Source organism: Bombus impatiens, unplaced genomic scaffold, assembly GCF_000188095.3.
Source record: "Bombus impatiens unplaced genomic scaffold, BIMP_2.2 scf_0235, whole genome shotgun sequence".
Lineage (NCBI taxonomy): Eukaryota > Metazoa > Arthropoda > Insecta > Hymenoptera > Apidae > Bombus > Bombus impatiens.
The window spans coordinates 70122-83873 of record NT_176654.1 but is presented as its reverse complement, the minus strand read 5'-3'; the positions used below and the strand labels follow the sequence as shown (position 1 = coordinate 83873).

General features: G+C 40.8%; 1 protein-coding gene across 2 annotated transcripts in view; it reads right to left on the bottom strand.

Annotated features, from left to right (window-relative positions):
• LOC100744321 overlaps positions 1 to 12200 on the bottom strand; it is a 15650-nt gene extending 3450 nt beyond the window's left edge. For both annotated transcript variants that reach the window (XR_001102185.3, XM_012384137.3), the window contains exons 1-7: positions 11367 to 12200; positions 8273 to 8548; positions 4736 to 4997; positions 3307 to 3589; positions 2272 to 2460; positions 1137 to 1255; positions 10 to 1059 (exon numbers count right to left, since the gene is read on the bottom strand). Coding sequence is in view for 1 of the 2 variants with exons in the window: in XM_012384137.3 (XP_012239560.1) it covers positions 10 to 1059; positions 1137 to 1255; positions 2272 to 2460; positions 3307 to 3589; positions 4736 to 4997; positions 8273 to 8338 (1969 nt within the window). In the remaining variant the exon portion in view is untranslated. The remainder of the gene's footprint in view (positions 1 to 9; positions 1060 to 1136; positions 1256 to 2271; positions 2461 to 3306; positions 3590 to 4735; positions 4998 to 8272; positions 8549 to 11366) is intronic.
• Positions 12201 to 13752: the final 1552 nt, after the last annotated feature.

Sequence of the window (13752 nt, the reverse complement as noted above, 5' to 3'; positions counted from 1 at the left end):
CCGCTGCCATAGGCAGCATTACCACCGGTGCATTCTCTACTCGAGACATTGATTGCGTCGGGGATCGATGCTCCGCTCTCGGGGTCGAGCTCTCGCCCCGAGCCATCGACGATTGGCCGTTCGCTACCGGTACACTTGACCTCTCCACCGGTCGACCGATCGCCATGTTGGATCTGTCTGGCTGCGTCGAACCAGCCAATACAGTGGCCGATTGCGTTCTTCTCGCAGACTCTGCTTCGTTTCCGTTCGACACCGGCGAGGCCGGAAACGGGGCGGTTTGCGAACGATGCCTCCTAGCAGGGATCTGCGGGCTCCTCGGCAAACTTCCATTACCGACCAAGTCTACCCGCGAGGTTCGATCCTGGAAATCTTGCGAGGGGTTTGCCAGTTCGGGAGTTCCCTCGGGTAAATTAGATTTGAACCCATTGCCACTACTCGTTGCAAGAGTCTCGTCCTGAGAAGCGTTCAAACTGCTCACTGGTGAATTATTAATTCGATCGTTCGCCAGTGGCTTCTGATCCTCCATGTTGGATTCGGTTTTCAGAGGTAACGCGAGAGGAAGTATCGCGTTGCCGTTTATTCCATTGGCATGGACCGCGAGGTTAGGATCGCCGTTGGGGAAACTGGCGAATCGGGCGATGGTTTTTCGTTCCTCGGCTACTTGAGGTGCAAACGGAATCTTCCTTTCGGTTGGCTGTCTTTTGATAGGCTGTCTCTTTCTAGCTGACGATGCGTGCGTTCTATTTCTATGTCTCTTAGGTTCGTTCTTTACCACTGGACGAGTCTCCGGAAAGTGTCTGCCTTTCATCGAGCTCGGTTCTTCGTCTTCATCCTCGTAGATACGAATGTCCTCGTTCAGATCCGACTCGTCTTCCTCGTACTCTTCGACTATAGCGCTCGCTTGAATCCATTCTCTGATTCGGTCCTTCTTCTTAGCTCTGTCCACCGTGGTCTCGATCCCGTACGTGGTCAGAGTGTGAAGCAGTTGATTCTTCTCCTCGAGAGAGCTGTGGAAGCTGTACATGGACGGGCAGAGCTCGTCCCTCTCGTCGGCGCCACCTGTACAAACGTCGAATCAACGAGGTGGATAGGAAAACGAGAGGAAGAGGAGGTCTTTAATTCGGATCGATCGTTACCGTTCATAGCCTTCTCCGCGCCGAGTTTCGCTAACCACCTGTCCTCCAGGTATTTGTTTATCTCCAACACGCTAACGGGACGCTTCTCGGCTTTAGGGTCCAGCAATCGTTTGAACATCCTTCGTAACAGCGAGAAGAATCGATGAAAAGAAATTAGGAGTTTGATAGACGAGTAAAACGTTGGTACAAGTTTTAGAATAAATTGACGAAGGTAGATCGGTGAACAAAAGAAAATTTGAAACTGACATTTGTATCGTATATTACGAGCATTCTCGAGTATCGTGCAAGGACAAAAAGCAAGACTTCTAACTTCTGTGAGAAGTCTTCTATTCTAATATTCTGTGAGAAGTCTTCTATTTTAATAGAATATATAACGAGTTTTGTAATTTCTATAGATTGTAATTTGGTCTACGAATAAGATTTCGTCATATCGCTACGTTTAATGATTCCGTTCACTCAGAGACAATAAACCATTTAACTCGGGGGTTGCTGACTTGCTTTCAGTCGTACTCGTGCTTGTTTCGAAAACAAACCAAAGCTAAAATGGAAACATTTCTCGGTATTACTCTTTGCGCGACCTCAGAATATAATCTGTCGTACAGTGAATCCTTTTGCTTGTTTTAACGCGCTGAATCGATTCTGAAAACGCCACCCTTTTTATGAACTCTCCTCCCCACGCGTTTAACGAACGATTTCGGTATGCATCGACTTATATTTTTCTTTCTATACTCTCTGTAGTCGGGTTACTATATGCCAGATTGAACTTTCTGTTCGTTAGAATTGAAATTGTACCATGTAGATGCAAGTAGAATTTCTCGACGTACGAATAATTATTATTGAACTAAAAAGCTCGAAATTTCGATACTTTAAAGATTATTTCATAAAAATGTAAATTTCAAAATTTCCCTCGATGTAAATAATTTCTTACGAAAATAGAAGTTTATCAGTTTCATTGTGTTAGTAAAATTGTTCGATTATTCGATTATTTAATTTAAATGATTTAATTACTTAAATTAAACGTCTTGCGTTAATTTTTGACAGATATTAAATGCTTGAAAGCGATCAAATTGTTAGATAGAAATCTTCAAATATGATTAAACATTTGCCGGCGCCTGGTTCTCTCGAAGAAACTGACCTTTGCGCTCGTGAGCTGATCAGCTGAAATAATTTCGGTTTCTTGGCTATGTTGAGCGTCGCGTTGTGCCAGTTTTGATATCTGGTGTAACGCGGGTCGTCCAACGCCGCTTTCTGCCACGGTAAGCATCCGGTCAGACAGACAAATAGGACAATGCCGAACTGCCAGACATCGTGCGACGTGAGAGCTCTGAAAACGTCAAACGTAAATAAGCTGCACGCGTACGCGTGCATATTTTCTCATTCATGATCGCGATTTTAACCAGCTCCAAACGATCAAACCTTTCCTTACTAAAATTCAATGCGAAACTATCCGATAGAACGTTTATAAATTTGTAATAAATCAGATAAATCTTTCGGAAGATTAATGGCTGTAAATATTGGAAATTGTTATAAAATATTATACAAATATATTTTTGAATTAGGTTTGAAAGAGCTATAAATTTTCTCTTGTCAACGATATAAAATGAACGAAACCCTGTTATTGATATCATGAAATATAACATACCCACGCGATATAGCGATTCATTCATCATCTTCCGAAACAATAAAAAGATGTTGCAAAAAGAATAAAAGTTACATAGAAAATACGCTTTCCGCATCGTCGATCGATCAAACGTTTAAACAAAACAGAACAGATTACGTCAACAACGAGATCATGTTCTCCCGTATAAATGTTAACCCAAATATTTCTTCTGGCCACGATTCTCGAATCAATTTCAATACACTACTTCCCAAAAGGTGTTTATCGTTTGAGCACGTTGTTAAATCGAAAGTTTAACGTCGACTAGATTTAATATCTATTCGATCTTGTTTCTATCATAAATTCAATCCTTAATCGAATCCTAATTTAATTCGTCAATAGAAATTATGTTTATACTATCGTGGGTGTAATTTTATAACAGTATTCGGTTTCTATCACATACGTGTTTCTGTTTTAAAAGTAGGACAATCGTTGTTTGCATCAAATTTATGGTAATCCCAAAAATGAAAAATAACCGCGATAATTGCTAATAATGGTCAATCGTATAATTACTTGTACGTCTCGTCAGTGTCGATCTGCAGTACCTCGGGTGGCGAGTATGGCAGCCACTCGTTGTGCCGACGCACCACCGTGTTCACCCTTCTGGTCTCGCCGAAGTCGCACAGTTTGATCCGCGAGAAATCGCTCCTGAACACGAGAATATTGTCCAGCTTGATGTCACGGTGCACCAACTCGCGACTGTGAATATGATGCACCGCTGCAGCCAATTGTCTGACTACCCTTTTCGCGTGAAGCTCGCCGAGCCCAGTCTCCGTTACGTTGGACGTTAAATCTCCTGAAACGATGGGTCGTATACGGTGTAATATCGTAATTTTATGGGAAATGTAGAAATATCAAGCTTCTTTATTGTACGAAAATAGATGTTTCTTATTCGAGTATTTCAAATTTGTACGACTCGAAATATCTGAAAAACGCGAGGAAGGAGGCTTATTTCGAAAATGGAATCAAAGGAGAGCGAAAATAAGAATCCCGAAGAAACAAAGTACTGCTTGCAGCAAAACAATTTTCACAACCGTGTTTTTCTCCTATGATTGAGGCTAGGTTGGAGTTAAATTGGTTGGGTTGGTTAGGTCGATCGGTAAATGGTTCCAAATTTCTACGGAATATGGTAAACAATTTGCAGCCAGTATTAACGATAGAACTTCCATACTCTGTGTGGAATAGGTAGTATGCATCAGCAGCGATTACTCAGCAAACAGCAAATTAAAATTTCAAAGAGCACCAATTTATCATCTCGACGTCTGTGCTGGCCTTTATTCCCTTTTTTCCTGCATCTATCGAGATTCCTCCGCGTCGAATATTCCATTATCCCACACATCTGAGCTCCCACAGCCCCCGAGAACAACATTTTTAAGGCGTTAATCATACATGCATGGCGCAATGGCCATCCCACACCGTTATAAATCCACATTCGTAAAGTCGTCAAAGACTATTAGGTAGAAGCTATACACGGTTAGACGTTTGATGCCATCCCTCGTTTAAGAGTTTTAATGGAAAAGTGACCCAAATTTATTTGTTCTACTCCAACTGTATGGATGGATCATTGTTATTACGAACATCGAATATTTTATTTTATGGTAATAAAAGGAGCAAAGAGCCGAGTGGAAAGGTGGACAAATTTTGCTTCTCGTTGGACAATTAAATTTGCATAAGAAACGCATAGATGACACCGATATAACCGAATATTAAAAATATTTGCTCGGTGGAAAGAATTCATATCTGGAAGCATAAAAATTTTACTTGTAAAGTTTCTCGCAATATTCTTCGAATTACACATTTTTCTTTTTTTTTTTTTTTGCTGCTTTTTATTGTTTTTATCATCTTTGCTCGAAATTCCTTAAGCGAAGAAAAATCTTGGAAAGCACGATGCAAGTCGATCGATAAACGACATTCACGTGCATGGCGTAAAAGGAACACTCACCAAGAGGAGCGTACTCCTGGCTGAAAACGTAGAAGCCAGCGGTCTCGAAGGCCACATCGTAGGTGGTGATGATGTTCCTGTGCGCGGCCAGGTGCAGTCCATAATGGAACTCGCGAAAGAAGTCCGAGATGCCGGTGTACGCCTTTGGCAGCGCCTTCAGTACCATTTCGGTCTGGGTGCTTCGGTGCTCGGTTAGCAGGATCTTGCCGAACCATCCTTCTCCAACAATTTGTAGAATATCAAACTCGTCGATCAAATTCACCTGTTCGGCAAAAATTCATCAAATTCAGGTGTTGTTACTTCGAACGAGAGATAGGCGAATGATGAATTTTATGAAGACGTAGAACAGCTGCTGTTTGTGGTACAGGTGCTGCTAACGAAAATATTATCGATCGATGTTAAAATGCTATCCATAGCTCGATATATCGAGAACATTGTTAAGATATCGTAACCTTGCCATGATCCTTGAATTTCTATTTCAAGTTTGCTCTCATCTTGGCAAATCTTTAACCAGATGTTTAATACAAGGTGTAATTGATTTGATAATTATCTGGTAATTAATTGATTCATTGAAACACGAGATGTTTGCAAGTAAAGAATTATCTTGTACGATAGGACATTTATTAATAATGGCTAGCAGCGTCTCTAGCTTTGCGTGGATTTTCTTCGAGTCGGTCGGAATTAAAGAGGAACGCGAGAGAAGTCTATTTCTATTTCGGAACGCGACTTAATTCTGCTATAAGATCGATGGATATCGTTTTCGAACGTCGGAAGATACCTCTTGGAAGTAGAGGATTCCTTTTACACTGACCAGAAACTGCTCGTGGATCCATGAAGTTGCATAATTTAGTGCGATACGTTGTAAACGTCGAACTACGGGAAATCGTAATGCGGTCGTAAATTACTAAAACTAAAGTCACTGATAAGGATCGGATCGGATGAATAATTTTCTTTTCTTTATTTATTGCCAGTAATATTTTTGTGGGAAAAATTTCAACACCGATGTAGAATTTAGATCGTAGATTATGAAATCTATATATATTTTTTTTTACTAAAACGATCGTTACATTTACAATTTCATTGTAATATAGAGTTAAATAATTTTTCTTCGTACGTGTATTTTAGCGATTACTCGACATTTTTCAGTTTTGGAACGAAAATAATAATATTCGAAGATTTTTATTCAGGTGTGTACCTGTCTGCGTATACGTTATACACACGTACGTTCGTAAAACATTTTCATTCGAGACCCAGTCTTTGTTTGAAACTTATTTCTTTAAAACGAACACATCATCTGTCATCGTCTACCATTTCCACGTTACAAAAGCCGAGAAGCTACAAGAAATCGAGCTAACGTCGTAATTCTCGTGAACTCAAACTCCGTATAACTTACACGAAACGTGTTCCAAAAACCTAAAAAAGAAGTTGTCTCATTCACGGCGACACATATTCACCCGGTAACTTTAGAGGCAAGCGCCAACAGAGTCATAGACTTCACCACGATGCAGTGTCGTCGGTGTTTGCTGGATACTCCGATTTCCCAAAGTTAGAGAAAGACCCTGGCAGAAACACGATTTGCCACAAACCTCCGTAACAATGAAAACGGTGTCGGTTTATTACTCTCCAACAGCCGCAGACAGGCTGTTCGCAAGACTCGTCGAGGTGTTAAAGGTTACAATCGCGTCGCGCACTATCGTAAAGTGGGCATTGAGCGAGAAAGTTGGTTTAGTGCCAGAAAACGGATGAGTCCGCGTTTGCTTCGTTTCGAGGTTCACTACCTTGTATAAATATTTGCATATGTATTATGAATATATTATGAAACATTTTACGTAACGAAATTATTTATGAATATATTCTGTATGTAAGGGGGAGTGGGAGTGTATGAAATATTTTGAAATCTCATCAAGACCTAAACTTCAATTGGTATAAGTAAAAGAGCGAGAACGTCGATGCTGGATGGACGTTGGTTCTGCGGAGACATCTAACTCTAGTGACTTTAATTGTATCTGATCGATCTATCTATCTTAGAAATGTGTTCTTCTAACTACATTCGAAATGTTTCATCACTCACAAATGTCGAACTGTCGAGTGATGTGGCCACATATATTCTTTCTTATAGTTTAAATTTAACGGAACGTCTGGTCCCAGATAAGACAGGGGAAAAAGAATTCGCGGCAAAGGGACGTTCTTCGATCTTTGAAAATATGTTAAAAGTTGCGCCAGGTGTCCAAATACTTTTACACGGTTGTATAAATATTGCGCATGCAAGCTACTATTTCTGGATCTCGACAAACAATGAATGAGTGGGAACGCGTGAGTTATGATTGTTAATGCCACTTAATCTCGATGATCTTTTTGACCTATCGAACGATTTGTTGGCGTTATTTGAGGTTATGATCGCAGCTGTTGTTTTGGAGCCTGTTCGTTCCATTCGTGACTCATCGGCAGGCGAAGATCGTGGCTAAGAATGTTCGCTTTTGTTTGATGTTCGGTTAAGGAAAAAAGTCAAAGAGTGTTCTCGCGTTGGTCCATAAGTAGAGTCGAATGCCAACTTCTTTATTTAAGTGTTTTATAGGAGAAATAAAAGTCAGAGGAACGAAGAAAGCTTTGTTGATGGATTGTATCGAGCTTTTTGTGCCTCTTATTTCGAGCCTCTTATTTTCAGCTGCTATTGGGATACATCGAGTCGATGTGTTATAAAGAGCATTTATGGAGTCTATGGAGTTTATCGATATTACGAAACATGTAAGAAATATGCAGAATATATACAATCTATAACGTTTTTATCTTATCGAAAGTCCAACATTGAACTTGCCAAAAGCATCTGCGCGTTTTCGATAATTCTATAATAGTTCTAGCGTTTAAATACATCAGTCAATTTCTCAATTAGATGTGAAATTTTACTAGATATTCGAGAACTGAAGAATTTATCTCGAACGTTGTGCGCAGAATTTCAAAGCAAGCGAAAACACTTGCATCGAGTTGTAACGTACGATTTCACTGTATAAATTCCCTCATAAATTCCCTTAGTTTTCATTTCTGGAAATATTATTACCCCTGTAGGTTATTTTAAATGGATTTCTTTCATATATGATTTTAATTTTTTAACTTCAACGAATATGATTTGATTTCAATTTGAACGGAATATGCCGTATATTACGATCTAATAATAAAAGTAATTTCCGTGATCTCCGCGATAAATATTATAAAATCAGAGACAAGAGATTAATAATTAAATTGGATTGCAATATACTGGCAATCAGAGAAAAGTCGGTAAAAGCTCGAGTAATCGGTTCATCCATGGCACTCTAAATTTACGTTCGTCGTGTCCATCCTTCCCTTTCGATTAGACCAACAGCTTCGTTCAATCTGGTCGATCGAAAAATCATATTACCTGAAAAGAGTATCAAAAGGGCTGGTGGACCGATCGAAACGAACGCGCCGAAACGAACGCGCAAACGAAGGAAAGAGGTGAAAAAGGGGTAAAAAGGGGGTTGCTCGTATCACGAGGAAGATTTGATTCGCCAATCGAGTTACCTTCTCCAGCTCGAACTCTCGTATCCTGTGAATGGATCCGCCAATGGCCTTCTTCATTAAGCTCATTCTGACGGACGGTCGTCAATCGTGCGCCACGAACTCGAATTCGAGCCAAAAGTTGCGTTTAACTGTCCCCTGTGATCGACGCAGATATCGCGAGATTTACATTCTCTCGTCTCACGCTGAACGCTCCTTTTCGTCACATGTTGGTCCGTTGGTCTTGGCCTTTACGTCGATCAATCTTCGATCCTGTCGCGAAGTCGATGGATCTTACGACTGAAACGATTGAAATTGAAGGTTGTGTTGTTTATTTGGTAATGGATGGTTCTTTCGTTGTCGACGACTACATTGATAGAATTATGGAGTTCGAATGGTAGATATGGCGCTAATATTCGGACATACCGTTGACTTCAACGATAATTATTCTATTTAAATTTGTACAGGAATAATTAAATTACGAGCATAATTTATGCGCGTCGAGATGGCTCGAATTAATCTTACGCATCGTTCTATAACAAAACGAGAAGGATCACGTGGATATGAAGTATCGCTACTTCGACAACGCGATAAAAATCACGATGAATGGTTTTTACGAGCGTTGTGTTTTAAAACACTTGATGCAGTGGTTTGTTGCATACTTCGCATTCGGTTTTTATTTTTTCTATCTTTTCAGCCGCAAGCTCTCGATCATGTCCAGTGATGGATGGGCGAGACGTGTATTGGTTACTTGAATTGTACCAGGGAGGATTGCGTTTTCACCTCGTATTGTGAACGTGTGTAGGCTGATTATGTATTGGGAAAGGGTGATCACAGCCATAAATTCAAGTAAAAGTATAGAACTAGCGGGAAGGGTGTATAACGCGAGAATAGAAAATTACGATATAGGATTCGTCGAAACTGATTTAACATTCCGTTTAAAAATTTTGTAGAAAAATTTTATACGAGGTTTTGTTGAAATTATATCTTTACCAATATGCAGATATAAAGGTATGTGTATATCTATATATACATATATTACGAGGTATATTTCTTCGTTATTTACTTGAAATTCCGTAAATCGCATATTATTCAAAGTATCTATAATACGAGTTTACACATTGCAATATGATTATTTCGCCACATCGCCAATTGGCGTGGCCGCTCGTTAAAGCGTTAATTTAGAATTGCAAATGACGCCACATGATACTGTAACTATTTACATAGTTCGCAAATTTCTAAAAGAAAGTTGCAAATTCCCGAGACATTTATCACATTACCTTCGTCGTGCGACGAAGAAAATCAAGTAAACAAGATTGCAATTCTCATTCGCCATGATTCTTTAAAGAAGTTGCGATAATTTGTCCGATTAGCTCCTATTATGATTCGCGAACGTTACGCAAACGGCTTCGAATTAGAAGCTCCGTACAGTCTAGCGGCATTTTGTAACAACAAGATCCTGTTGAGAATTAAAGCGTGGGCCAAAGTGCTGGCGAAGTGGTAGGGGAAAGTTTGCCAAAAGCCACTTAAACCGCGATCACGTACTTCCGCGTAGCCGCAAAGCGAAAGCGCAAGTTTTAGATAATGCGCCCTTTGTGCGGCCGTGCAGGGTAACGACGCGTTTTCACGGAGTTACAAAGCTCGTAAGTGGCACGGCCTCCTCGTGAATGAGAAGAGAAAGAGAAACGGCGATGCAGAAGCAGAGAGGGAAAGAAAAATGCGGAGGGAGTAAAAAAAAGTTTGGTGAATGACGCCTTGCGTTGGGGAAGGTTCGCCTGCCACTTCGTCTCGAAGGAAAAAGATATGTACTTACTCTGAACGCGGGCGTATCGCGTTCAGAAATCGTGAAAAGAATCGAGCTCGCGTCGTTTGATGTTCAGCTACTTCCGATGGAGAACGCGTTTTCGCGATACAGGAGCGGCGTATTCAGACCATGAAACATTCATGCCGACGCGGAGATGAGAAAAAAAAGGTATCGATGCGGCAGAGAAAAATAACGCGGGGCGAAGCAGAGCGTCGAAGGACGTGAAAATGCGACTCGAAGGTAGACGATATCGCGCGAAGAGATATTAGACGCATCGAACTTGATTCTGGCTACCTTTCACTGGGTCTAGCGACTTTCAGTGAGATTGGAAATATCAGGTAGCGTAGCGAAATTTGAAAAAGTTCGTAGGCGATGTGTTTCGAATCTTTCTGTCCGCCAATTTCGGCTTTTCTTCGTTGTTTGTCCGAATTATCTTTGTCGGATTGTCCTGATTTAACTAATCATCTTTCAGCTTTGAGAGGAATAAAAGCTTTCTAATCAACTTGATATTTGGAAAAAAATTGAATTAATTGATCGATAAATGACGATCAGCGTAGTTTAGATGAGGTTTTCACGTTGAAAGAAAAATTAAGGAAGGGAATAACGGCGGTGTTCGGAAAAGATCGTTGTTAGAGCAAAGTACACGTGCCTAGGACAGAAATAGCGTCTCAGATTCCAGGTTATAATTCATAGCTATGTATTATTCGCTCGAATAAGTTGTTCCTGTTTATGATTTCACGCAGGTAGGGGATACTCCTTCTCTAACGAAGGATTTAAGATCTTATATTTCCGAGTCGCGATAATTGTTGCGCAAGTTGAAGCACAACGAAATCCCGCAAACCTCCGATACACACGGGATCGCTCGTCCTCGGCCAAATTACGTTAACTATATCGGCCGTATATTCATCGGATATAAAACTCTTTCGCTAGTATTTACGTCGATTCTATTTCTTATTAAGTGTAAACAATCGTCAGTTAAAAATGACAACTGTATACGTGGCGTAGGTGTATACCTGTATATATGGGAAGGAGATGAGTTTATGAGATTGGTTATCTTAATAAATGTCGGAACAAAGTAATTAGGACAAGGCAGAAAAGCGTATTATCGCCTAAAATAACATTTACGAATAGTAAATAGCTGGCTTGTCAATGTAATTTATAATGAAATACAATTGATATCTCCGATACGAAAGAGATTAATAATTCGATAATTTTCCTTAATTTTCAGGTAATTTACTAATTTCTTGTCTTTTAGTATGAACATAATCGTTTTTCATTAATATTAGAAATAGATTCGAATACTTAGCCCCATACCTAAGAAATGCCAAGAGATCCGGGTAGAGGAAAAAACACCGAAAAGTCCAGGTAGAAGAAAATACCAAAAAGTCCAGGTAGAAGAAAATATCAAACGACGAGTAATCTTCGACAAAAGGTCCAACTGGCGCCTAAGCAATCACTTCTCCGCCTCTTATCGCACTTTCTCTGAGCATAGCTCGGTTATCACTTTCCCCGACCGAATAATATGCTTCGCCAAATGCTTCTTTCCCAACTTTCGACCACACACTCGCCCTTATTCGCACTCATTCGTGCTCATTCGCACTCATTCGCGTTCATTCGCACTTTTGGCACTTCGTTCCAAGAATTCGCTCGGCCAACCCGGGCTACAATTAATCCGTGAAAATGTCACCAGCACCACTACCACGCACTTATTTCTTCACGAACAACTTCATAATGTGCCGAAATCTCATCGAAACAGCCCGGAATCTTTTGTCTCTTTTGAAACACGAAACTCGAGTTCGGTTCTTTCTGCTGCTCTAACCGTAAACGTGCCTGCCGGGATTCGTGATTTTACAGCGACTCCCGTGTACGCTGCACTCTTCGACTGTCTGCAGTATTTATAAAACACCGACCGGAAAGCACGACTGGCGAGCTGATTTTGGCGCCGAGCCGGCTTGGCCGTGCGCTAACGCCTCGACGCGGACGTCGTCTTCGTGGATCACGATGTTCATCGTCGAACGGCCGAAGAATCGTCAATTTTCAGCGAAATTTACTCGTACACGCGATTTATTTCCAAAGCGATTCACGACTGTTCACCGACCATCGTTAATTTTCCGATCTCTGCGTGTAACCACGTGCTAGAGGTAGCTGAACGCATAATCGCAGTCCCGGGAAAATTGATGCGTCTGCGTCGCGGCACGTCGAGCTTTCTGCGAGCTTTATGGGAACGCTGACTAATTGGGCAGTTATTTCCACGTGTGGAAACACCTCCCTCGGGGAAAAGTGGAACAACGGTATAGAGATGCTTCGCGAGGAATGTGCCAAACGTTGTTTTGAGTGAGATGAACGCATTTGTTTCAATCGGATCGTTGGTTTTGCTAGAAAATTTCATTTCCATCGGGGGAAATTCATTTTAGTCGAATATTTAACAGATTGCGTAGCATTCGCGGAATTCTATTAGACAGGTTTCGGAGAAAATGCACGGTCAGACGATTTGTCATTGAATAAGAATAATTTTCGGGTATATAAGAAACGCTAGCACATTGTATTCTGTAGTTTTGGTTAAGTTGGAACGTTTGACACGCGGTTGACCGATGATTTCTAGAGACTAGAGTAAAAAGTTTATCTTTATTATCAGGTAACTTTTTATCAAGGAGTTATGTAATTAATGTAATTAATAGCATAGATGTGATTAAAATTGTTTCGTAAATAATTGCGATATATGCCGTGGACACCTATCGGGATTTCGTCCAACAACTTTTCGCTTCTTCCGTAGAATACTTTTAGCTTGACTCAGTCGGTAAATGCCACTTTTCTACACTACCAAGTAACGATGATTTTAAATAAATTATGCGTATATGTATGTATTCGCATTGATTAGCATAATTACTCAACTGTATATACCTTATTCGCAAAAATTATTTATTGCGTAATCGTCACACAAATATGTTAACGATACTATTAATATACATATATTTCATGTATTTAATCGCTGTCATATATTGCCTTACGTTCGTTTAATTTTTTTTATTACGGAATCATCAAAATTGGAATCATTTTCAATATAGAAATCGAAGTCTTTTCTATTACTACGAAAGAAATATGGACACGAACATTTGAGGATTTCCTATAATTAATCACGATATAATGCGTATAAATGAAGATTGGATACTTAACGTACATACATACATACATATTTCTGGATATTTGTACACTTTCAAACTTTCCAGAAACGCACAAACGTTTACAAGTTAATCACATGCATGAAGCATCACGGCAAACAAATTTGCCCGTTTCAAACATTGGCGCGGTTCAGTGGCGCCAGTAGTGTGCCACGTGCTCCAGTAGGTGGCGCCTGCATGAGCATGCGGACGCGAGAGAATCGTTGGTAGGCCGAATTCGGTGAGTACGTTTTCTCAGCTTTCCCGTGTCACGGTGTCGAGCGAGCGCGTCTGTCGTTGACGCTCGCCGAGTCCGTCGGTTTTTATCTAATCAGTGGAGGAAAATTCAGTTTCGCGAGAGTGTGAGTACCGGTGGTCGCGAGTGTTCAGTCGTGGCGTGCGTGGCGTGCACGAGATCGAAAGAGTCGCCCGAGGAACGAAGAGAAAGAAGAAGACGACGATTCGACGAGTCAGTCGACGGTGTGAGACGAACCACGGGAACAGACAAAGAAAGAGAAACGGCGGGCTGAGGGGAGGGGACG